The sequence below is a fragment of the Sceloporus occidentalis genome, unplaced genomic scaffold, assembly GCF_023333645.1.
Source record: "Sceloporus occidentalis isolate IW3139 unplaced genomic scaffold, rSceOcc1.0.p SCAF_3, whole genome shotgun sequence".
NCBI classification, from domain to species: domain Eukaryota; kingdom Metazoa; phylum Chordata; class Lepidosauria; order Squamata; family Phrynosomatidae; genus Sceloporus; species Sceloporus occidentalis.
In genome coordinates, this window is record NW_028316983.1 from 249,999,222 (window position 1) to 250,022,451 (window position 23,230).

The 23,230-nt window shown below is 53.1% G+C and overlaps 2 protein-coding genes across 2 annotated transcripts; one reads left to right on the forward strand and one right to left on the reverse strand.

Annotated features, from left to right (window-relative positions):
• The first annotated feature begins 781 nt into the window (after nucleotides 1-781).
• On the forward strand, nucleotides 782-18,922 carry LOC149317806 (solute carrier family 2, facilitated glucose transporter member 11-like). Its single transcript, XM_089513279.1, has 17 exons — nucleotides 782-843; nucleotides 1,435-1,564; nucleotides 2,343-2,491; nucleotides 2,884-3,074; nucleotides 3,856-3,966; nucleotides 4,108-4,209; nucleotides 9,393-9,491; nucleotides 9,941-10,101; nucleotides 13,712-13,836; nucleotides 14,000-14,129; nucleotides 14,532-14,680; nucleotides 14,952-15,145; nucleotides 16,413-16,523; nucleotides 16,639-16,740; nucleotides 17,583-17,658; nucleotides 18,022-18,149; nucleotides 18,483-18,922. Exons 1-17 carry the CDS (start codon nucleotides 786-788, stop codon nucleotides 18,705-18,707), a joined length of 2,241 nt encoding a protein of 746 aa, XP_089369405.1. The 5' UTR covers nucleotides 782-785; the 3' UTR covers nucleotides 18,708-18,922.
• Nucleotides 18,923-18,978: 56 nt separating this feature from the next.
• On the reverse strand, nucleotides 18,979-23,158 carry LOC149317807 (maestro heat-like repeat family member 5). The gene is made up of 6 exons (XM_089513278.1): nucleotides 23,076-23,158; nucleotides 22,411-22,513; nucleotides 20,290-20,364; nucleotides 19,953-20,046; nucleotides 19,640-19,704; nucleotides 18,979-19,356 (listed from the first exon to the last, which is right to left on the reverse strand). Exons 1-6 carry the CDS (start codon nucleotides 23,136-23,138, stop codon nucleotides 19,208-19,210), a joined length of 549 nt encoding a protein of 182 aa, XP_089369404.1. The 5' UTR covers nucleotides 23,139-23,158; the 3' UTR covers nucleotides 18,979-19,207.
• Nucleotides 23,159-23,230: the final 72 nt, after the last annotated feature.

Genomic DNA, 23,230 nt, shown 5'->3' on the forward strand with positions numbered 1-23,230 from the left:
CATCCAGTCCAACCCCCTTCTTCTGACCTGAAGGAATACATAGGATCCTAGAGAGGGAAGGGACCCCCAAGGGCCATCCAGTCCAACCCCCTTCTTCTGCCCTGAAGGAATACATAGGGTCCTAGAGAGGGAAGGGATCCCAAGGGCCATCCAGTCCAACCCCCTTCTTCTGACCTGAAGGAATACATAGGGTCCTAGAGAGGGAAGGGACCCCCAAGGGCCATCCAGTCCAACCCCCTTCTTCTGACCTGAAGGAATACATAGGATCCTAGAGAGGGAAGGGATCCCAAGGGCCATCCAGTACAACCCCCTTCTTCTGACTGAAGGAATACATAGGGTCCTAGAGAGGGAAGGGATCCCAAGGGCCATCCAGTACAACCCCTTCTTCTGCCCTGAAGGAATACATAGGGTCCTAGAGAGGGAAGGGACCCCAAGGGCCATCCAGTCCAACCCCCTTCTTCTGCCCTGAAGGAATACATAGGATCCTAGGGAGGGAAGGGACCCCCATGGGCCATCCAGTCCAACCCCCTCCTTCTGCCATGCAGGAATACATAGGATCCTAGGGTTGGAAGTGACCCCAAGGGCCATCTACTCCAGTGTGGGTACAATGATTAATCACAGGGAATCAAGACTGGAAAACTGGCCTCTTAAAGCAGAGGGCTGATAACCTGGGTCTGAACATTCAGACAAGGCGCCCGTTTACTTGTGTCTGTTGCAGGAAGAAGAGCCTGATGTGGGCTGACTGCATTGTCATCGCAGGCGCACTCCTGGTTGGCTTCAGCAAGATGGCCGACTCTTTTGAGATGGTGCTGGCCAGCCGCCTTTCCTACGGAGTCGCCGCCGGTAAGCGGCCCTTAATAGAAAAGGCCAAAGGCCAAATGCAAAGGCAACTCATTGTGCAAAAACGTACGACACTTAAAGAGCTCTTTGCAAAAGGTTATAAAAAGGGAGGACATTAAATGTGAAACATTTAACCAACGTTACGTACATCAATACTGAATATCAGTTAAATATTCAACCTTTAACTTCTTAACTTATGAGGATAATTTAATATTGTTGTAGGAGGGGAAAATTCACAACTCACAACATAATTTAATATTGTTGTGGGGGGGGGAAACTCACAATCTTTAAATTCAAGATTGCAATTACGCAGTTTGATCGTTGTACATTTCCTATAAATGCCCTTCTTTCCTCTCGGTTTGTCTGGGTGGGTCATCTCCCCCCCTCTCTATATATATATATACATATAAACATACACACACACACACTTAATTCGATGCATTGTTACATGTCTTGCATGCTCCTGAATAATTGTTTTCCACGCTAAATTCAGTCCGGCCTTTGCAGGCTTTGCCAGGCTTTTCAAGGCGGACGAACGCAAAGAAGAAGCCACCGACTCCCTGAGAAACGTAACGTTTCTGATTTCTCTCGAAGGGATCTGCCTGAACGCGACGGCGCCGTTCCTGGTGGAGATCTCCCCCAAAAGGCTGAGAGGCTTCGCCGTCGCAATGTCGGTGGTCTTCTTCTCGCTGGGAAAAGTCTTGGGACAAATCATGGGCTTGAGGTAAAACAGGAGAAATGTTCATCCTTTAATGGGTTTAATCTATCAAAAAGCCAGTGATCCCCAAAATCAAACCTTCCTCCTTTGTGTCAGGATCGGGGACAAGCCTTCCAGCCACTTGCCTTGTGGTTTGGGGGGAAAGATAAAATCATCATCATCATCATCATCATCATCATCATCATCATCATCATCATCATCTCTAGCTTCCTAACAACAATTCAATCCATCTTTCCAAATTGAAATTTCCATGTGCTAAATTTCCTCGTTTTGGCCGTTAAGAAATTCCTTTCCCAGCTTCTTGGCTGTGATTAATTTGATTAATGTGAGCAAGTATGGGTTCTTCTTGTTGTTTTGCTGATGCTCTCTGGGCTGAAACGGTCTTTAACTTCCAGGATGCTAAAGAGCTGAATGTGGCGCCCAAAACCAGACGCCTTTGTCGCCTAGAGCCACACATCTCCCATTGCCTGGGCTGCGCAGCCCTTGTGTTCTGTGTGCAACTAATGAGTCTCCCTCCTTAGAGGCTGCCTTGAAGCAGAGGCTGGATGGCCCTGTGTCCCAGAGAGTGCTTGGATGGAGAGTTCCTGCATGGCAGAAGAAGGAGGGGGTTGGACTGGATCAGGGCCCTTCTTGGGGTCTCTTCCAACTCTAGGAGTCTATGGTGCACACACACACACACACACACACACACACACACACACATATATATCTCCATATCTGTTGTGGAGGTATTTTGGGGGTGCCGCCACCATCCTCTGCACTCAGCTCCTGTGCTCCTCCGCAGGGACGTCTTTGGGGGCCCTTCTCAGTGGCCGCTCCTCCTGGGCCTCTCCGGCCTCCCGGCCCTGGTCCAGCTGCTCCTGCTCCCACTTTTCCCAGAGTCCCCCGCGTTCCTCCTGCTCCAGAAGGGGGACAAGGAGGGCTGCCTGAGAGGTAATTTTGGGGTGCGGGTACGGAGGAGGGGGTCCCCAATTCCCAATGGAGCATTGAGGCCTGGTCTGCAATGTAGAAATAACTGTCATGGCGCAATAATGCTATGGCATCCTGGAATGTGTAGTTTTGTGAGAGGTTTAGCCTTTGTCTCAGAGAGCTCTGGTGCCCCAACAGCTACAAATCCCAGAATTTCTATAGCATTTTATATAGTTATAGCTGTCCCAATTTATGTTACGATAATTGGGCATTCCTGATCCTGATCCCTGGAAGATGGTTCTTCCGGTCAGTAAGAGGGCCGTGAAAGTGGGGCAAGTAGGCCCTGCTGCCGCCTCCGAGGGGCTGGACAGTGTGGGGCCCCTGGCGCGCTTTCTCTCTCTCTTTCCCCATGACAGCCATGTGGACCCTCTGGGGCGAAGGGGACCCCCGCGGCCACGACCTCCAGGCCCAAGTGGAGGAGATGCGGAGGGAGTCCTCAGCCGGACGCCGCGGGGCCCTTCAGGTGATGGGGGACCCGGCCCAGCGGAGGCCCCTGACCCTCTCCATCCTCCTGGCCCTCAGCCTCCAGCTCTGCGGCCTGAGTGCAGTTGAGTAGGCCTCCATCCCTCCATCCCCAGGGGCACTGGTTGATTGATCGATTAGTTGATTGATCAGGTGAATGAAAGGCCCAGGGTGGGAAGAACCAAGGGGTCCTTCTCTTCCTTGTCTCCATCCTCTCCCCCTCCTCTTCCTCTCTTCCTTCCCCCCTCTTTCCTCCTCCATCTCTTCCTCTTCTCTTTCTTCTTCTTCACCTCCTCTTCCCTCTCACCATTCTCTCCTTCCTTCTTTCCTTCTTCCTCTCCTCTTCCCTCCTTTTGCTTTTCCTCCTTCTTATCGTCCTCTTCCCAACCTTCTCCTTCCTCCTCTTCCTTCCTCTGCCTCTTTTTCCTCCTTCCTCTTGCCTTTTTTCTTCTTCTTCTTTCCACCTCAATATTAGGAGGAACCTCCTGACAGTAAGAGCTGTTTGACAGAGGAACACACTCCTTCCTTGGAGGTCTTCAAACGGAGGCTGGATGGCCATCTGTCAATGGGGATGCTTTGATTGGGATTTCCTGCATGGCAGAATGGGCTTGTACTGGATGGCCCTTGCGGTCTCTTCCAACTCTGTGATTCTATGATTCCTCTTCTTTTTCTTTCCTCTTCCTTCTTCTTCCTCCTCTTTCTATTCTCTCCTTCTCCTTCCCTTCTCCTTTCCTCTTCCTTCTTCCTCTCTTCCTCCTCTTCCTCTTCTTTCTTCTGCTCTTCCTCTTTCCTCCTCCTCCTCCTCTTCTTCTTCTTCCCCCTTCCTCTCTCCCTCTCACCATCCCTCCTTCCTCTTCCTCTTCCAGATCTACTTCTACGCCTTCGAGGTCTTCCGCACGGCCAGGATCCAGGAGAACCTCATCCCTTACGTGACTTTGGGCACTGGCTCCTGCGAATTTGTGGCTGTCCTGCTCTGTGTGAGTCCCAGCCGGGCAAAGAGCAACGCCGGCCCTGTGAGGCGGGACAGGAGCGGCGGCAAGGCTTGGGCTTCTGCAAATGCTCTGAGGCAAACCCTTCTCCCCAACTGACATTCCCCCTTCTTCTCTCCTGTCTTCCAGAGCGCCATCATTGACCGCTTTGGGCGGAGGGTCCTCCTTTGGGGTGGATTCGGGATGATGGGCATCGCAATGGCCCTCCTGACCCTCAGCCTCTCCTTGCAGGTGATGATGGAGAGCCTTCCTCTCACCTTCCTTTCTTCGTTCGCACATTTGGTCCGTCCTTCCCTCATTTCTGGCCTGAGAACTGTCCGTTGCAAAGAGGGCCCTGGAGTTTGCAAAGCCTACTAAATGGCTCTTGCAGTTGCAAAACTCCTTCTGCAATTGTGTTTTTGCAGCCACTGATTTGAGGTCGAAGGTGGGAGGAAGAGAGAAAATGGGGCACTTGAGAGGCAGCTGGACGATTGCTGCCAAACTGGGACAATGAAGGGCCAACGTCTGGGCTGGAGATTAATGACACAAGGAAACCTTTTGCAGGACGTCCTTCTTGAGCCGATGAACAAAAGTTCTCAAGGCCCAGGGAGAGGTTTTTAGAAATAAAGGTGTTCTTTTAAACCCATCGCATTTGCTGGAAGGTTGCAAGGAGGAGCCGGAAGGAAAGGGCAGGCGAGGGCCCTGCATTCTGCCATGCAGGGATCCCAAGGGAAGGCCCCCAGTGACCTTTAAAGCGTTTTATTCCCTGTTTAAAAGGATAACCGTCTTCTCCTTCTCCTTCCAGGACCGCTTTCCTTGGCTCTCCTTCGCCAGCGTCGCCTTCATCTTCCTCTTCATCTTCTTCTTCGGCGTCGGACCCTGTGAGTTCAGGCCCCAAAAAGCCCCTTCTCGACAATAGATATTGCAGTCCCTATAATACATTGCCATGGTCTCTCTCTGGATGCCTTCGGCTTGAATGCCCTCTCTTCTTAGCTATCCATTCCATTCTGTTTTGCTGTTGCAACGATGCCGATCGGCTCTTCCTGCGCTGTCCCCCAATCGCCCCCCTGGTTGCCTCCATGGCCTCCCTGTTCGCTCTTAGGCCAAGAAAGTGTGACTCCCCAAAGGCACCCTCGGCGGGGTGGGATTCGAACCCTGGCCTCCTGGAGACCCTGAGGCTGCCCTGCCTTTCCCAGGGCCTTCCAGAGATTCAGATTCAGATTCAGAGCTCTGACATCTGTCTCTGAGGCTGAGAGAGCGTGACTTGGGTGGGTTGAGCTCTGGCTGAGCAAAGAGGGGTCCAGTGCTCCAAGCACCACACGATGCTGTCCCATATATATATATATATATACACACACACACACACACACACTATCTATCTATCTATCTATCTATCTATCTATCTATCTATCTATCGTATTGATGGGTTGGTTGATTTCTGCCTGCTTGGTGTGGTTTTCCAGCAGGTGCTGCCTTCGCCGTGGTGATGGAGGTCTTCAGCCAGTCTGTCCGGCCACCGGCTTTAGTGATCATTGGCTGCATCTCCTGGCTTGGCTTCTTCCTCTCTGGGATGGGATTCGCTTTTCTGGTGGTGAGGCAGACTTTCAGTATTCGGACTCCTTCCTTTCCTTGGAGGAGACCCCAAACCTCTTTGGGGCCTTTAAACAGATGGCCATCTTTCGGGAGGACCTTGGGCTGGGCTGCATGGCCTTTGGGCTCCCTTTGAAGAAGGTTGGGAGAGAGGGTCGACCTCTCCTTCTCTGCTTCCTTCCTCCATTTAAACGGCAGGAGTCCCTGGGCTACCTCTGCTTCCTGGTCTTCTTGGCCGTGGATGCTGGGATGTGCGCTTTTGTCTACTTTCTCCTGCCGGAGACCAAAGGGAGGTCAGTGGTGGAGGTCACCAGCGAACTCAGACGGATGCGTTTTGGGCCGAAGAAGTGGCCCTCGGCTGCGGACAGAAGCCTTTGCACCAAGCTCTGACCAGAGGAAGCCGGACATTAAGGGACTCGGGGAGGAGGACTTTGGGGGGCCCCTCTGGAGCCCAAGTTGGCAACGGAAATTAACAGGACTCTGAGGAAACAGACCCCAAAAGAACACATTTACAGCAAATAGACGGATGATTCTTTTCCAGCGCAAACAGCCTCCAGAGCTGATAATAAACAGAATATGAGAAATGAGGGAGAAGCTGGAAAGGGTTTTGCAAAATGGGGGCATTTGCAGGAGTTGATCCTCTTAATTTCGAATGAAAAGAAAGTGGGTCAGAACGCATTCACCTGAATTCACTAGTTCAGTGAATTTACATGGATGCGAATTGCGTTCGAACTGGCTTCCCATTGCCCGAAAATAGCTCGCTGTTGCCCGAAATTGCGTGTGGCAGTCTATCAGGCAATAACGTGAAACCCCATGACTGCGTTCGGATTGCCATTGGCTCATACTTCCAATTCCCCTTGTCTGCAGAATACGAAACAAGCACAACCAGCAAAAGAAACCGTTTGCAAACTATTTTCAGTGGGGAAAAACACTATTTTATTTATTGGTTTCATGTGTTGATGAAGCCTCTCTTGCAAAATACGAAACAAGGAACACCTGGAAAGGGGGAAATGGTCTTCTGTTTATGGGTTTCATGGGTTCACAGTTAACTGCAAAATATGAGGAAAGCAAGACCAAAGGAAGCAAATAATAACGCATTTGCCAGTTTCATGTCTAGATTAAGAGCTCACTGCAAAATATAAAGCAGTGGTTCCCAACCTGTGGGTCGAGACCCCTTTGGGGGTTGAATGACCCTTTCATGGGGGTCACCTAAGGCCATTGGAAAACACCTATTTAATTACAGTTATGAAGTAGCATTGAAAATCATTTCATGGGTTTGGGTCACCACAACGTGACGAACTGTATTAAAGGGTCGCGGCATTAGGAAGGTTGGGAACCACTGATATAAAGCAAGCAGGAGCAATGGAAATGCATGACAAACAAGCAATAAATGACGGCTTTGAGAGCGACGGGGTTTCCCTGGTTCTGGAGGGTTTGGCTTTGGTTTTGGTTTTAAAGAGAACTGAGATTCCAGAGGGAATGGACTCCAAACTGCATGCAACAGATTGCCATTTGTACGCATTGCAAAGTGTGTCAATTGTGGGGCAGGTTTCTAATTGGTATTCTGGCAGGAAAAGGAGAGAGAGAGAGAGAGGGAAAAAGAAAGAAAGCCCCTCCCCCCATTTGCTGGGTTTGGGGTGAAGAACCCCACAAATGCAGGAAAACCGCAAATGACAAAAAGACACCATTCCCTTGACCTGAGAGAACACCTCTCTAGGCATCTCCAGGTCCTCCAGCACAACTCTATGGTCAGCATCTGCCATAAGTTAACCATAGAGCCAAGCTGGAGGACCTGCAACGCTCAAGTCAGGCTCCCTTTTCACTTTTCAAAACAAGGATTGAGAGGCCAGGGACGGACTTTGCAGGAAAGCCAGCCTTGGCAAGGGCTTCGGGGGAAACCCACCGACTGGAACCAATAAGAGGAGGAGGAGATGGACTGGCAGGCCTGGGATTTCACGCCTGACAGCGTTCCTTCCATAAAGGCCTTCTGAGACAAACGAGTGATTGAGTCTCTGGAACATAATGATAAAACCGGGTGGTTAATGTTAAGCTGGGCGCCATGGTTTCCGCCCCATGGCTCCAGCGAAGGAGGCACAGGCCTCGGCTGGGAAGAAGGAGACCAGGGAGGTCTTTTGGGGATCGGTCAGTCAGCAGAGGATGGGGGGTCTGCACTCCCTTCTGGTGAGTGAGTCAGGGGGAGGGAGGTCCCCAACTTTCTGGGTGTCACTTATTGGGGCCACAGCTGCAAAGGGCCACCCAGACGCTCCCTCCAGCCAGGCCACAAAATGGATGCCAGGCAAGAGACCCGCTTTGGCAACTGTCCCAACTGGCAGAGGAGGGTCCTAACAACAGCCCAGTTGGCCCCAGTTGGTGGGACTGGGAGGTGTCGTCCACCTTCCCAGTCTGGCCACCGTCAGACCATTGCTGGACTGGGAGCCACTGGTCTCAGCCAGGCTGGAGAGTGGAACCAGACACACGTCGGGACAATTCCTGAGCTGGAGCCTCCTTCCTTGGCTGTAAAACTCCATGTTCTGTGTGACCTCTTTCTGGTCCTCCTGGGGCTGGACAGGAGCCGGAAGCGGATGCCCAAAGGTCAGCTCCTCCAGCCCTTTCTGTGGCCAAATAGGTCCAGGGTTAAAGGTGGGTTCCTGGGATGCTTTTGCCTCTTGTCTGAGACGTCTTTCCTCTCAAATATTCCTGGAGGCGAAGGCCTTGTGGTCAGTGTGTCCCCCTCTCTGGACACTGGGTCCCCAGGAGTCCTCCGGTCCATCCGCCCCAAAACGGTGGGACTGAGTCCAGAGAGAAAGGGCCTTCTTGCCCCACGGACGGAGAGCCATGGTCAGTCTGTAGGGGCTGAAAAGAAGCAAAACTGGCCCAGAGAAGGAGGAAAGTCTCAGCCGACGTTCTGACTCCGAAGGAAGACAGACGCTGTTAACATTTGGAAGAAGTGAAATGGTCAAGTTCATTGTATTATAAAGCAAACATCTTTAGCTGTGTCCCTTTTGACCTTTTGCAAACTGCTGCTTGAGTCCAAAAAGAGTGTCTTCTCCACGTCGGCAATGGCAAGCTGGCTGTTTTATCAGATTTTGTTTGTATTTGTATTGTATTTTATGTATTTTATGATTGTTGTACACCGCCCTGATTTTATAGAAGGGCGGTATATAAATAAAATGTTTATTATTATTATTATTATTATTATTATTATTAAATAAATGTGCTTTCCTCCATTGCCCAAAATACTGTTAGATCGGGGCAACAGGGTTTTAATGGCTGGTTTTTCTTTCCTTCTCAGCATGCACTTCCTTGGATTTTAAGACTGAAATGTTTTAATTGATTGGCATAGACTTTGCTGGACTCTTAAGACTAAAATGTTTACCGTTCTTACCAGGAATGTTAATGGATTTTAAGGACTGAAATGTTTAATGTATAGGCCTGCGCTTTGGAGGATTTTAAAGACTGAGATGTTCGCCTTCTTAGCATGGCCTTTCAGAGAGGTTTTCAAGCCCAAAATGTGAATTTCTTGGCGTGAGATTTTGTGGATTTTTAAGACTTAAACTTTCCTGGAGTTTTGAGGCTGAAATTATTAATTTCGTGGCATGAACTTTCGTGGATTGTTTTACAGAAATGTTTAATTCCTCAGAATTACCTTTTGTGGGTTTCTAAGGCTTAAATGTTTAGTTTCTTAGTATGAACTCGTGGATTACCCAGAAGATCCTATACAAATGCATGGAGGGGGCTTTTGGGTTGCCAAAAAGAATGCCTTATTTGTTTTCTCTGCAAGACAACTGCTCCTGGTGCATTTCACTACAAATCCCTCCCCGCTGTTGTTGTTGTTGTTTCTTTAGGTTCAGCACCAAGGGCTCCTGCAGATGATGCTGGTTTTGGGGGTCGGAGGGACCCTCCCCATTGGCTACCAGATTTCGGTGATTGGCTACCCTTCAGGGGTAAGGATATGCCCCCTGCAACATCCCTTTGGGGGGGAGGAAGAGGAGGATGGCCATGGACCCCCAAACTACAAACCCAAAGCCATTTTATGCCAGGAAGCCACAGTGAGGGGAGCAACAGTGCATTCACACCAAGCAGCTGCACCAGTGTTGCCCCACTTTAACTTCTAAGGAACGCCTTCCTTGTAGGGCCTGCTGACACACTGCAGAATTAACCCAGTTTGACACTGCTTAGATTGTCATGGAATCCTGGGATTTGTAGTTTATGGGAATTGATGCTGTTTCATATTGCTTTAACTGCCACGGCTCCATCCTGTGGAATCCTGGGATTTGTAGTTTGCAGTGGCACCAGACCTCTCTGCAAGAGAAGGTGAAATGCTTAGCAAAGCTACAAGTCCCAAGATCCATAGAATGGCATTAATGATATTACTTCACCTTCTTCTCCCCAGTTCATCAAGCAGTTCATGAACGAGACCCTGGGGGTCCGCTGGGGGCAGCCTCCCAGCCAGGAGACCATACTCTTCCTCTGGTCCCTAGTCGTCTCCATCTTCGGCGTCGGAGGGGTCCTGGGGTCCCTCAGCAGTGGCTACCTGGCCCTCCGGTTTGGCAAGTGAGTGTCCAGGGGCCATATTTATTACCCCATAAATTCCACGGGGTCTTTTTAGGCAAGGAGTCCCCAAGGGTAGTTTGGCCAGTTCCTCTCAAATATCACCTGATCTTCTTTGGCAGTCTCCCATCCAAGTCCTAACCAGGGCTGACCCTGCTTAGCTTCCAAGAACAGATGGGAATCTGGTGCCTTTAGGCTATTTGGGGCTGAGTTATCCCCTTTGGTTTCCCTTCATTTTCTCATAACCTCCAAGGCGCGATGCTTGGACCATCCACTTGGGGGAACCAGGGAGCCTTCCAAGGCGCAATGCCTGGACCATCCACTTGGGGGAACCAGGGAGCCTTCCAAGGCGCAATGCCTGGACCATCCACTTGGGGGAACCAGGGAGCCTTCCAAGGCGCAATGCCTGGACCATCCACTTGGGGGAACCAGGGAGCCTTCCAAGGCGCAATGCCTGGACCATCCACTTGGGGGAACCAGGGAGCCTTCCAAGGCGCAATGCCTGGACCATCCACTTGGGGAAACCAGGGAGCCTTCCAAGGCGCAATGCCTGGACCATCCACTTGGGGGAACCAGGGAGCCTTCCAAGGCGCAATGCCTGGACCATCCACTTGGGGGAACCAGGGAGCCTTCCAAGGCGCAATGCCTGGACCATCCACTTGGGGGAACCAGGGAGCCTTCCAAGGCGCAATGCCTGGACCATCCACTTGGGGAAACCAGGGAGCCTTCCAAGGCGCAATGCCTGGACCATCCACTTGGGGGAACCAGGGAGCCTTCCAAGGCGCAATGCCTGGACCATCCACTTGGGGGAACCAGGGAGCCTTCCAAGACGCAATGCCTGGACCATCCACTTGGGGGAACCAGGGAGCCTTCCAAGGCGCAATGCCTGGACCATCCACTTGGGGAAACCAGGGAGCCTTCCAAGGCGCAATGCCTGGACCATCCACTTGGGGGAACCAGGGAGCCTTCCAAGGCGCAATGCCTGGACCATCCACTTGGGGGAACCAGGGAGCCTTCCAAGACGCAATGCCTGGACCATCCACTTGGGGGAACCAGGGAGCCTTCCAAGGCGCAATGCCTGGACCATCCACTTGGGGGAACCAGGGAGCCTTCCAAGGCGCAATGCCTGGACCATCCACTTGGGGGAACCAGGGAGCCTTCCAAGGCGCAATGCCTGGACCATCCACTTGGGGAAACCAGGGAGCCTTCCAAGGCGCAATGCCTGGACCATCCACTTGGGGGAACCAGGGAGCCTTCCAAGGCGCAATGCCTGGACCATCCACTTGGGGGAACCAGGGAGCCTTCCAAGGCGCAATGCCTGGACCATCCACTTGGGGGAACCAGGGAGCCTTCCAAGGCGCAATGCCTGGACCATCCACTTGGGGAAACCAGGGAGCCTTCCAAGGCGCAATGCCTGGACCATCCACTTGGGGGAACCAGGGAGCCTTCCAAGGCGCAATGCCTGGACCATCCACTTGGGGGAACCAGGGAGCCTTCCAAGGCGCAATGCCTGGACCATCCACTTGGGGAAACCAGGGAGCCTTCCAAGGCGCAATGCCTGGACCATCCACTTGGGGGAACCAGGGAGCCTTCCAAGGCGCAATGCCTGGACCATCCACTTGGGGGAACCAGGGAGCCTTCCAAGGCGCAATGCCTGGACCATCCACTTGGGGGAACCAGGGAGCCTTCCAAGGCGCAATGCCTGGACCATCCACTTGGGGAAACCAGGGAGCCTTCCAAGGCGCAATGCCTGGACCATCCACTTGGGGGAACCAGGGAGCCTTCCAAGGCGCAATGCCTGGACCATCCACTTGGGGGAACCAGGGAGCCTTCCAAGGCGCAATGCCTGGACCATCCACTTGGGGGAACCAGGGAGCCTTCCAAGGCGCAATGCCTGGACCATCCACTTGGGGGAACCAGGGAGCCTTCCAAGGCGCAATGCCTGGACCATCCACTTGGGGGAACCAGGGAGCCTTCCAAGGCGCAATGCCTGGACCATCCACTTGGGGGAACCAGGGAGCCTTCCAAGGCGCAATGCCTGGACCATCCACTTGGGGGAACCAGGGAGCCTTCCAAGGCGCAATGCCTGGACCATCCACTTGGGGAAACCAGGGAGCCTTCCAAGGCGCAATGCCTGGACCATCCACTTGGGGGAACCAGGGAGCCTTCCAAGGCGCAATGCCTGGACCATCCACTTGGGGGAACCAGGGAGCCTTCCAAGGCGCAATGCCTGGACCATCCACTTGGGGAAACCAGGGAGCCTTCCAAGGCGCAATGCCTGGACCATCCACTTGGGGGAACCAGGGAGCCTTCCAAGGCGCAATGCCTGGACCATCCACTTGGGGGAACCAGGGAGCCTTCCAAGGCGCAATGCCTGGACCATCCACTTGGGGGAACCAGGGAGCCTTCCAAGACGCAATGCCTGGACCATCCACTTGGGGGAACCAGGGAGCCTTCCAAGGCTCAATGCCTGGACCATCCACTTGGGGGAACCAGGGAGCCTTCCAAGGCGCAATGCCTGGACCATCCACTTGGGGGAACCAGGGAGCCTTCCAAGGCGCAATGCCTGGACCATCCACTTGGGGGAACCAGGGAGCCTTCCAAGGCGCAATGCCTGGACCATCCACTTGGGGGAACCAGGGAGCCTTCCAAGGCGCAATGCCTGGACCATCCACTTGGGGGAACCAGGGAGCCTTCCAAGGCGCAATGCCTGGACCATCCACTTGGGGGAACCAGGGAGCCTTCCAAGGCGCAATGCCTGGACCATCCACTTGGGGGAACCAGGGAGCCTTCCAAGGCGCAATGCCTGGACCATCCACTTGGGGAAACCAGGGAGCCTTCCAAGGCGCAATGCCTGGACCATCCACTTGGGGGAACCAGGGAGCCTTCCAAGGCGCAATGCCTGGACCATCCACTTGGGGGAACCAGGGAGCCTTCCAAGGCGCAATGCCTGGACCATCCACTTGGGGGAACCAGGGAGCCTTCCAAGACGCAATGCCTGGACCATCCACTTGGGGGAACCAGGGAGCCTTCCAAGGCTCAATGCCTGGACCATCCACTTGGGGGAACCAGGGAGCCTTCCAAGGCGCAATGCCTGGACCATCCACTTGGGGGAACCAGGGAGCCTTCCAAGGCGCAATGCCTGGACCATCCACTTGGGGGAACCAGGGAGCCTTCCAAGGCGCAATGCCTGGACCATCCACTTGGGGGAACCAGGGAGCCTTCCAAGGCGCAATGCCTGGACCATCCACTTGGGGGAACCAGGGAGCCTTCCAAGGCGCAATGCCTGGACCATCCACTTGGGGGAACCAGAGATTATGATCCTGTTCTCCTGACATTTTCCCAAAGGCACCAGAATGACAGAGATTCATACGACTACTCTGGGTTTGTTTATTTTAAATAATTTTAATAATTCTAAATAGCATTCCTTTCCAAAAAACAAATAAATAAACAAACAAACCTGGCTACTAGCAGAAATGGCTAAAATATGTGGGTAAAAGGCAAGCACAAAATGGTGCCCTTTGTCTGCCATGTAAATTGTTTCATTGGGGGGAAATCAAGGTGCAACTACAAAGGGGGTCTCTCTCTGTGTTTGTGGGGTCTGTGGCTGCAGGAAGCGTTGCCTTCTGGGGACAGACCTCCTCATCCTCTCGGCCGCTTTCCTCGTGGGCTTCAGCCGCAGAGCGGCCTCCTTGGAGATGATCCTGGTCGGCCGATTCCTCTTCGGAGTCAGTGCTGGTAAGGACTTTGGTCCAGAACTGTGGGGCCTCCCTGAAAACTGCAAGTCCAATTAAGGTTCTCCTGTAAGGGAGCCATGGCAATGAAAGTGGTGGCGTCAATGTGGATGCGTCCAGTATTTCATATCTCCTTCCTTCCCTCCCTCCCTCCTTCTTCTTTCTAGGCCTCTGCATGGCCATCCACCCCCAGTATGCAGGCGAAGTCTCCCCCAAAAGGCTCCGGGGATTTGCCAACGCCTCAGTAGGCTTCTTCTGGTCCCTGGGGAAATCCCTCGGCCAGATTTTGGGCCTCAGGTAAGATAGAGATCTCTCTATCTCTCCATCCATCCTATCTATCTATCTATCTATCTATCTATCTATCTATCTATCTAGCCATTCTCTCTATTCTATCTATCTCCTCTTTCTTTCCATCCACTAGTATCATCTATCTATCTATCTATCTATCTATCTATCTATCTATCTAGCCATTCTCTCTATTCTATCTATCTGTCTATCATCTATCTATCTATCTCTATCTATCTATCTATCTATCTATCTATCTATCTATCTATCTATCATCTATCTGTCTATCCATCCATTCCCTTCTGTTTGGGGAGAGAATGGAGGGATGCCTGGAGAGGCCCATTTTTGGAGGGCCTCTTCCTCTTCCTCTCCCTTTCTCCGCTTCCACACTGCCATCCCTGTCCCGCCTTGCAGGGAGCTCCTGGGGTCGGAGGGCTGCTGGCCGGTCCTCCTGGCCTTCGTCGGGGTGACAGCCTTCGTCCAGCTGCTGGCTCTGCCCTTCTTCCCGGAGTCACCCCCGTATCTCTTGGTCCAGAAGCGGGACGAAGGGACCTGCCTGAGAGGTAAGGCCTTTGCTTGGAGTGGAGGGGACCCAGGGGCCACACAGTCTGAGGAGCCTTGAGGGTTCCCTGCCTCACAAAGGAGAGCAACCGGAAACAGGCTGGACATTGGGGGTCCCTGACGATCAAGCAGTCCGGCCCGCTAGAGAGGCAGGGCAGAGACCACTGGCTCAAGGGGACCCAAGGGGCCTTTGGGGCTCCACTCTTTGTCTTTCCCTCAAATCAATCTGGGTTTGCCTTTGAGCATCTGGTTTCCCTTTCCCTTCCCTTCCAGCCATGCAGTGTCTCTGGGGCCCTGGGGCCCATGAAGAGGAAATGGCTGCCCTCAGGGAGGAAGCAGCAGCAGCGGGAAAAGCCGGTAGGGCAGCGCTGGGCCCTTGGAGGATGCTGAAGGACCCCGTCCTGCGGCCACAGATGCGGATCCTGGCGGCCGCCGTCCTCACGCTGCAGCTCTGCGGCATCAACGCAGTTCAGTGGCCGGGAAAAGGGGCTCTTGTGGGGAGGGAGACACTGGGCCCTTTCCTCTCTCTTCTGCTGCCCTTCCATCCCCAGGAAGGGGTTTGGGGGCAGCTGCGGTTCACCCAAACGGTTGTATGTGAGCACAAGGAAGGTCGGACAGAAGAGAATCCCATTCTTTATTGCACTGATGCAGAAACAGTCATCTGCTCTCGTCTTCTAGGCCATTCTTCCAGCTCAGGAAGGGGTTGGGGGCAGCTGCTGTTCACCTCGACTGTTGCTGGAAGGCACTCTTGTCTGCAGAGGATCAGCCAAATCTGAGTCCTATTTCCCCCCAGGTTTTCCTTTCTTAACATGTTGGTGAGAGAGACTTATCTACTCCCCCTTTTCTCTCTCCATTTTGCAACTCATGGATGCCCAGGAAGGGGCTTTGATGGCAGCTGCTGTTTGCTTTGCCTCTTGTATATCAGCACAGACGGCTGTAGAAGGGTTTGATAGAGGAAAATCACAATTTCCCCCACTTCTGCTTCTTTTACATGGAGGCTTATCTACTCTCTCCTTTTCTCTGTGTTCATGGAGGCTAAGAAAAGGATTGGGGGAGCATAGTAAAAGAAATGGCAGTACTTGCCCATAGGGAAACCATACTTGCCATAGAGAAACACAGGAGAAAACTTGCCCATAGGCAAGCATTCCCCAGTAATTCTCTATGGGCAAGTATTCCCCTATGTTACCCTATGGGCAAGTACTCCCCAATGATTCTTTATGGGCAAGAATTCACCCTATGATTCTCTATGGGCAAATGTTTCCCTATGGGCAAGTGCTGTCATTTGTTTTAGTACACACATGGCTACCGTAAAATGGGCCGGAGGAGAAACCCGTTCTGTCTCTACTTTTGCTTTATGGCAAAGTTTACAGCCAACCCGCTGCTCCTCCGACCCAAGATCTATCCGTTTTGCAGCTCTTTCATGCTCAGGAAGGGATTTGTGGGCGGCTGCTGCTCTTCTTCCCTGTTGTCCATAAAAATCCATAGACACAGGATCGGGATCCTTTCCCAGCGCAGGCCTCCCTTTTATGCCTCCCTTGTTTGCTGTGATTCGCTTGCAGTCCCAGGATTGTGGATTGCGAGTGGAAGGTCTTCTCTGCTGCCTCCTTCCTTCCTTCCTTCCTTCCTTCCTTCCTTCCTTCCTTCCTTCCTTCCCTCCCTCCTTCCTTCCCTCCCTCCATCCCCAGAACCTTCTCCACGTTCATGCTTTCCTTCCTTCCTTCCTCTCTTCCGCAGGTCTATTTCTACACTTTTGAGGTCTTCCGTGCCGCAGGATTCGGGGAGGCCCTGATCCCCTACCTCTCCCTCGGCATCGGCCTCTGCGAACTCACCTCGGCCCTCCTCTGCGTAAGACTTGAACGCAGTACTCCTTTGGTTGGGATGTCCCTGGTTATTAATCCCGTGCGTTTCCGCTTCCTCAGCTGCTTTTAAAATGTCCCGGTTCCTTCTCCTCCTCCCACAGGTGCTGACCATCGAACGGATTGGCCGGAGAGCCCTGCTGTGGGGCGGCTGTGGGGCAATGGCCGCAGCCCTCAGCCTCCTGGCCCTGACCCTCTCCCTCCAGGTGAGAAGGAGTGCAAACGCACAAAAAGAGGCCTTGCAAACCCAGGCCCTGGCTCTGGTCCTGACCAAGATATGGCACCTGGGTCTTGGCTGCTGTTTCTCACAGGGACGTAGCCAAGGGGGGGTTCTTGGGGTCCGGACCCCCCCTTCCATTAGAAAAATTAATGGTGTGTGCTGCTGCGCCACCGCGCCCAAGCCCCATTATAATGGTGGCACTTAGTCTGGACCCCCCCTTCCTAAAATCCTGGCTACGTTCCTGTTTCTCACCGTCAGACTGGCTTTGGCTTCAGGCTCTTCTTGCCAAGAGATCTCCGTTGTCATGAACAGCCTTCCTCAGGTCTTGCAAAGTCAGGGCCTGGTTTCCATTCCCAAATATAAATATTACTCTTAATAATGCTTTGCTCTGTGGTTGTTTTGTGACAGCTTCTGGAAATCCTCAAAAACACCTTGGGATTATCCACAGCCCAGATCAGGCCTTGCAAAGTCAGGCCTTGTCTGGTTCCTTCCCAGCTATCCTTCCAAGTCCATCCAGACTGCAAAATTGTACCAGTTTGACTCTGCTTTAACTGCCATGGCTCCATGCCATGGAACCTGGGATCTGTAGTTTTTATGGCCAGCCTCTGTCAGGTTGCTCCGGAGCTACACCAAACTGCAAATCGCAGGAACCCAAAGGCTGAATTGGGGCAGTTGGAGCCAGGCTGCATCATTTCCACATTGCAGATGCACACCGAGGTCTGATGTGGGGTAGATCCTGGTCCAGTGCAGACGGGAAGTAACCCTGTCTCCTCTCTCTGCATCCCCCAAATCCCTCCTCCCTCCCTCCCTCCCTCCCTCCCATCTCAGAAAGAGCATCGCTGGGCCTCCCATGGCAGCCTCGCCCTCCTCTTCCTCTTCGTGGTCTTCTTCGGATTGGGGCCCAGTGAGTAGCAGAGGAAGGAAGGAAGGAAGGGAAAAGGGATGGATGGCTAGGCGGCCGGCCAGGGCTACCAAGTCCCTGGCTGGGGCTACCAAGTCTCTGGAGGCTGGACTGAGGGACGCACAAGTCAGGGCTGTAACTGGCCCCTTCCTCCTTCCTCCCCTTCTCTCTCTTTCCCCTCTTCCTTCCTTTATTCATCCATCCCTGCCTCCCTCCATTGCTCTTCCTTCCTTCCTTCATCTCTTCTCCTTCCTTCCTTCCTTCCTTCCTGCCTGCCTCTTCCCTCCCTCTCCTCCCTTCCTCTTCCTGCTTTCCTCCTTTCTCTTTTCTTTTCTTCCTTCCTTGCTTCCGCTCTCTCTTCCTCAGATGGAGCGACCATGTCAGTCATGATGGAGATCTTCAGCCATTCGTTAAGACCAGCAGCCTTCGTGATTGGTGGCTGCCTCAACTGGGCTGGCCTCTTTGTCATCGGAATAACCTTCCCATTCGCTGTGGTCAGTGTCTCTCCACACGCAACTCCCGCCTCCCCTTGGCCTTCTCTGCCTCAGTCCCATTCTCAATTGAAGTGTGTTTCCCCTTCCCAACATGGAGACTGCAGATTTCCACATTTTGCCTATTTTTAAGCCTCCAGTGACCCATTGCAAAGCAAATTGTACTGAATGCAAGATGCGCAAGTGAGCAAAGCACATGATGCGACAGACAGATGTCTTTCGCCACTAGAGGGAGCAGCTCTTCTAACTAAGGCTCTTCTAAACTGGGCTAAGCTTGGTTCTTGATAGCATTCAAAATGGTCAATCGTTCATTCCTTCCATTATTTCCCCTCCCAGGAGGCCCTGGGTCCTTTCTGCTTCCTCATCTTCGCTGTTGTCCTGGTGGGATCTGGAATTTTCTTCTTCCTCTTCCTGCCGGAGACGAAAGGCAAATCGGTGGCTGAAATCACGGAGGAGTTCAATGCGGAAGCAACATCAAGGAAGCCTCCTCTGAAATGGAGGCTGGCCGCTGTTTTCAGGAAACGCTTCTGGGAGGATCCTTCTGTCTACTCCAGTTTCTGAAATCGTCCATCAGATTCATGCCCCAAAACACTCAAACAGGATCCCCAAATAATGATCCCTGAGGATTGCAGAAGAACTGTTGCAAAAGCAGAGTTGCGTTTAATTTTCATTTGGCAAGGATGGCAATTCGCTTCATTGTTAGGGAAGGAAGATTTTAAAGGACCGCAACAAAGCTTTGCTGTTGATGCAAAAGTCTCTGCATCCAGAGAGAGAGAGAGAGAACTTATATGATAAATAAGTAGATATTTAATATATAAATATAGAAGCAGTATGTTTTGTCTTTGTCTTCTCCAATGGTGGAAAGTTCTGGTAAACATATGTGTCATTAATCATTTTAATTGTACTGTTTTTAATTTTGTCGGCCGCTTTGAGTCCCAGTTTTGAAGAAAGGATGGGATATAAATAAATATAACAACAATAACAATAATTAATTCCAATCCTTTCCAGATCCAGAATAAACTTGTGAGAAGTTTGGTTGCATATAAGACGGCAGCCCCTTGCTAAGAAAGGGGCCGTCTCTCTGGCCGGGGGCTTTGTGCGCCCAGAAGCATCTTGCGGCTTCGCTTCACCATCGGTGACCCTCCGCGCACAGGGGAGTCCGGCGGCAGTGTGGCTGGCTGTCCATCAAAAGTCCCATGGAGCTGGATCCCTGAAGAAAGAAGGCAGGCTGAGCGACTGGTCCTTGCCTGCTTTTGCAGCACAAACCATGCACAGACCCATGCGCATGCGCAGAGACAGGTATACCGCATCCCAGCCCCAGGAGGCACCTGCGTCTGGACAAAGGCAAGGGCAAACAGGTGCTGCCCCATGGAGCCCTCCTTTAGGGGCAACCTGGCCACTCCTTCCCAGAGCCATAAGGACCCCTGGCCAGTGTGGTGCCTGTGGGGGTCCGGGTGGGGGTCCCAGAGGGGATGGAGGGTCAAAGGACTCACCTCTAACGGTGCTGGTGTCCTCCTTGCCAGGGATCGCTGGAGGCTCCTCTCCTGCGCCCGATAGCCTGAGAGGGGAGCAGATGGCACCATGTGGGCCTTGGTCCGGCTTTTCCAGGCCCGTCCCCTGTTCCCCCCTTGGCAGGAGCCATGGCCCCTGTGAGGGTCTTGCTCCAGCGCCCTGCAGCAGCTGCACCAGACACACCCATGGCTGCCATTTTGTGCACACACATGTGGGCACACCCCACACGGGGACCCCAACCTTCTTCCCTCCTTTTCCTTGGGCCGCCTCTGCCACTGCAAATGCGCTGCTCACCTCTTCTTGGGTGACAGCTTTTGCAGGGTCCCCAGGTAATTTTTGGCAAAGCGCACCATGCTTGGGTCTGGGTGCGACGCCATTCCCTGGAAAACTGGAGAAGAAACAGAGGTCCACGGGTGACCAAGTGGGATGCTGCTGGGAAACCATTCAGCCTGTGTAGCCGGTCGGGCTTTCCAGCAAGGCGCCACCTCCTCTGCCCATGGAAGTAGGAGACGAAGGAGGGCCAGCTGCTCCCTCTTGTGTCCCATAGACCATGCGCAGAGCCCCCTCAGTTGCCCCGGGGGAGAAGAGCGGCCCCTTTCCATTCATCTGGAAGCCCCGCAAGCCCCCTTACCTCTCCTCAGGTGGAGGATGTCCTCCTGCTCCAGGTGTTTCGACAGCTCCAAGCTGTAGCCGGTCAGTGTGTGGCCTAAGCAGGAAGGGACAGCCCTTGGGACCTATGCTCTGCATCCTACCAAAGCATCCCTTTGCAAACGGAGATTGCCCCCTCCCTCTGGCACACCACCCTCTTCCCACTGTCTATAAGCCCATGCCCCAAAACCTTTAGCCTTGTGTGCCGAATACCAGCCAGATCTGGGCCTTGCGATGGCAGGTGAGTCCTGGCGGCCTGGGAATGGTGGGAGGGGGCAAGGGCTGCCTTTGCTCCTTGCCAGGGCCAGGGTTTCAGTGCCAGGAGATCGTGGCACGCGGGGCCCACCCTCGAGCCACGTGTCCTTTTGAGGAGGCCCTGGGCCAGTGGCACGACTGGGGTCACCCGGTGCAGGGACGCATGGCGCCATCCATGACCCCCACTGACCGCCTTCTCTTGTTCCCATGCCATTTAGAGTCCCTGGGAATGTTTTTGTACTGAAGTTACTCACAAGTCCCACATGTCACTGAATCTAATGGTGATAGTTGTGACATAAACAACTAGCAGAATTAAAATTAAACCTTTAAATTAGATCTCAGCGTAGTTACATATGCATAGTTTAATGTCATTACAGTGAAAATTTGGTAAAATGTGATGTTTTTAAAGGAACTTTGCACAGGATAAAAATTCGAAATGTCATTTTAAAAGACCCTCGGGGCGGCTCCTTCCTCCGCTCACTGAGCCTCACCCACTCCCTCCATCCCTTACGGCATTTTGCACGGAAACAGGCGGACGCCAAGCCCCTTTCAACCAAAACGCAGGTGTTCCAGGAGCAGCGCTGTCACCCTCCGCTTAGTCCTGCACCTGCTCAGTGGGGCACTGCCCTCCGCCCCGTGGGGCTCCCTTCCTCCCCTGGGCCTGGCTGCCTGACCCACCTGGCCTTCGACTTGTGTGGAAGGAGAGCAGAGAGCAGAACGGCTCCTCCGTGGCCCCTGCAGCCCCCTGTGCTCAAAGTATGTGGCAGAGGCTGGTCTTTCCCCAGGCCCCCTCCTCTCTGTCCAGCCAGAGCCCTTGACCATGCCTCTGGGGTCCAGCAAGGCAAGGCCTCCCCTCTTCCCTGGCTAGAGAGACCGGCTGGCTGCGGCCCTCCTCCTCCCGCTGACCATTCCTGGCCAGAGAAGGGCCCTTCTGTCCCAGGAGGCCTCTGAGGGCCTGGCAGCCGCCATGCACTATACACTTTATGCTTGGCTTTTTTATTGGTCGTACTTCTAATGGCTTTTTAATTAAACTGGAAGCTTAATTAAAGGGCTTTCCCTCCAGCCGCCCCTAATCTGCGGAATGGCCTTCCGGAAGAGATTCTGCTCTGAACGCTCTGAATTTAAGACAGCATCGAAGACTAGCCTCTTCCAGAAGACTTTTCCAGGTGACTTTTAAATTGTGGATTTCAAATGTGGACCGTTTTAATGTGTGTATATCTTATTTATTCATTTTAAATTGATATGCGTTTTAACATGTGTTTCAAATTGCGTGGTGCGTGTGTTCAATGTTGTTATTCCCCACCTTGATCCATGGGAAGAGACAGGTAAGAAACCACAACAATAGTAATAATGATTTCTAACTTATGTCTGATGTGATTTTTTTTACAGCTGTATCTTAAAAAGGCAGGATAATAATAATCATCATAGCAATAATCATAGCAATGATAGAAGGTGATGCCTCATGGGAGGCATTCTTGTTTGGACGGGTCTTAACACATGTCAGAACCTGATAAATATACACACTTCACACAGTTCAGGTATCGATTACAGCATTTCTCACCCCAAATGACACAACGCCTCAATGAGCTCAAAGTCCAACTCTTCTGCTCCCAATCCAGTCCATTCAAAAGGATGTTTCCAGAGGGGCCAAATAAACTAATCAGGCCGATAAATGCTTTGCTAAATGATGCTGAGAACCGGCCAGCGGCTTCTGCAAATACCATCCCCAGAGGCTCGGGGGGGGGGTCCATGTGTAAAGCAGCCAGAGAAGGGTCCCCCAAGGACCCGGGGGAGAGGGAGCAAAGGCCACCATGCCTTGCAGTGATGGGGCGCCTGGCCCTTGGCTCACCTATGAACTGTGCTGCCGTGCGCCGGATTTTGGCCTGGGGGTGGTGGAGGTACCCCAAGGCCTGGGAGATGAAGATGTGAGTGCTCTCCCGGTGGTTCTTCATCTGCCGAGAAAGGAGAGAAGAGCCGTCAGTTGCAAGCCCCACGTGGCCCCAGTCACTTATGGGCCTACCCCTGGCACAAGGCATGGCCAAAGGGAGCCCATGGCTGCAACCGACCCTGGCAGACCGGACCTCATGGAGCAAGCCATCGGGGCACTGATGGTGGCTGTGGGATGGAAGGAGGCAGGCAAGGGAGAGGTTATGCCTGGCGAAGACGACGGAGCTAGCGGTCAAGTCAGGGCTGGCAGGGGCCTCTGTCCCCTTCAAGGGAGAGCCAAGCGGGTGCCCCACGGCTGCCTGCACAAGAGCAGAGCCCTCTGGCCAGAGTCCCTGGCTGCAGCCCACAGCTGCTGCGGACCCTTTGAATGGCTGGGTTTCTGCGCCAGCACTGCAACCAAAGCGAGGGGTGCTTTCACACTGTGGCAATGGTGCTTCATTTGCAGCATTGAGAAGGCTATTGCCGAGACAACCCCTGAATAGCTTGTTCCTCTTGGAGCCCTCCTGGGCTGGTCCCTGGCTCCTACTGACCACTGAGGCAGGAGAGGGAGGGGAGGCTTCCACTGACCAGGTGGCTCCAAGCGTCAGCTAGGCAGCCCAGGAGGTCTTTCCAGGCGAGGCTGTGGAACATCAGGTGCAGATCTGGCCACCTCAGGAAGTGGCCGCAGTGCAGCAGGGCCAGTTTGCAGCTCTGCAGCCAAAGAGAGATGGAGATTGGTCTCC

Excerpts from the sequence above, each read along its gene's own strand:
- LOC149317806 (XM_089513279.1), top strand. The coding sequence starts at position 786 with ATGGCCGACTCTTTTGAGATGGTGCTGGCCAGCCGCCTTTCCTACGGA. Across the intron at positions 1,565-2,342 it reads GGACAAATCATGGGCTTGAG|GGACGTCTTTGGGGGCCCTT; the intron begins GTAAAACAGGAG and ends GCTCCTCCGCAG. Across the intron at positions 10,102-13,711 it reads CTGGCCCTCCGGTTTGGCAA|GAAGCGTTGCCTTCTGGGGA; the intron begins GTGAGTGTCCAG and ends CTGTGGCTGCAG.
- LOC149317807 (XM_089513278.1), bottom strand. The coding sequence starts at position 23,138 with ATGTTCCACAGCCTCGCCTGGAAAGACCTCCTGGGCTGCCTAGCTGAC. Across the intron at positions 22,514-23,075 it reads CTGACGCTTGGAGCCACCTG|ATGAAGAACCACCGGGAGAG; the intron begins GTCAGTGGAAGC and ends CTTTCTCGGCAG. Across the intron at positions 20,365-22,410 it reads CACGGCAGCACAGTTCATAG|GCCACACACTGACCGGCTAC; the intron begins GTGAGCCAAGGG and ends CTTCCTGCTTAG.